At 47.0% G+C, this 1,300-nt stretch overlaps 1 protein-coding gene across 1 annotated transcript; it reads left to right on the top strand.

Annotated features, from left to right (window-relative positions):
* The first annotated feature begins 215 nt into the window (after positions 1–215).
* On the top strand, positions 216–665 carry LOC145796156 (uncharacterized). The gene has a single exon (XM_082881185.1). It carries the CDS (start codon positions 216–218, stop codon positions 663–665), a length of 450 nt encoding a protein of 149 aa, XP_082737311.1.
* The last annotated feature ends 635 nt before the right edge of the window (positions 666–1,300 follow it).

The following is a 1,300-nucleotide window of genomic DNA, read 5'->3' as shown; positions in this document are numbered from 1 at the left end:
TACGTTAAATTTAACATGGTATCAGAGCAGGTTTAGAACCTAGTATTTTCGCTTCCCCGGCGGGTGGCAACCTCACTTTAGCCGCCCGCCGGACCTCAACCTAGTCCACTAGAATTTTCTACACATACCTTCACTCTTCTCTGTCCTGAAGTCTGATCTTTCATTCCGATCTGATCCGATCCAATCATCAACATCGAGATACAGAGAGGATGAAGATGGTAACAGATATTTTTCTACAGATAGGCCTAGGTCTCATCACTGTCTTCATGTACCTCTGGATGCACAATCTCCCCCAACAAGCTTTCTCCAAGCTTCTCGCTCGCCGCAATCACTCCGCCAACGAAGCCAAGCGCCACTTCGTCAAAGGAGCTCCGTTTTTAGACAAAGCCAAATCCCGATCCGCCATCGATAACTCCGCCGCGGCTTCCCTCACCAAGTCCGCCGCCGACGAAGCCGACAAAGCCATCGCGATCGACCCCAAGGATGCCGCGGCTCACATCCTCAAAGCCCTGGCTCTGGATCTGCAGGGATTTAGGACATCGGCTCTCGACGCACTAGACGTGGCACTGTCACCGCTGGCGGCGAAGTCGCTGTCGGCGGAGGAGAGATCGGACGCGCTGATCAAGAGGGCAGAGTTGAAGGTGGGGATGAGTCAGGGATGGTGACGGAAGCGAGGAAGGCTTATGAGGAGGCTATTAGGGTCCAGCCCCGGGCCAATGTGGCTCGAGAAGCGCTCCAGCGATTGACTTCTAAATATCCGAGTCTATTCTAGAGGGCTGGTTTTGGCTTAGCCTCGCTTCCCCCACTCAACTGAAGTTATCTGTCCTAATAAAGCCCCATTATCATAATCGGCACTGATGCTTCACTCAACTTTCTTTTATTTTAATATATATCTATGTATATGTTTATTATATTCTCTTACCCAAAGCTTCTACTATGTCAACTTTTGCACAAATTCATACCTCTTTTTCTTTTTCTTCTGAAGCCACTGAGTCTTTCCTTCACCTTTTGCACCCCACTCATCGACTATTATTCAATACTCCCTCCCCGCAAAATAGAATATCTTTATTTATTTTATCTTTCCTTTGTTGTGTTCTGTGTGTGTCCAGCGTGTGTCTCTCCCCCATACCACCATACCCTTTTATTTTCTCCTATTTTATTTCCTTTTATCATAAGCACAACAGTATCCAATACTCAAAGTGCCAGCATACCATCACCGACTATTATTCACAAAATCACCACATTCAAATCCTACATTTCCATTGCCTTTCCAGATTCCTGTTCTCACTACCTTCATTTT

Source organism: Camellia sinensis, chromosome 7 (genome assembly GCF_055761805.1).
Source record: "Camellia sinensis isolate YWXY chromosome 7, ASM5576180v1, whole genome shotgun sequence".
Taxonomy (NCBI): Eukaryota; Viridiplantae; Streptophyta; class Magnoliopsida; order Ericales; family Theaceae; genus Camellia; species Camellia sinensis.
This window is presented reverse-complemented; position numbering and strand designations above follow the sequence as displayed.

What these genes read in the sequence shown, in the direction of transcription:
- LOC145796156 (XM_082881185.1), top strand. Translation starts at nt 216, where the DNA reads ATGGTAACAGATATTTTTCTACAGATAGGCCTAGGTCTCATCACTGTC.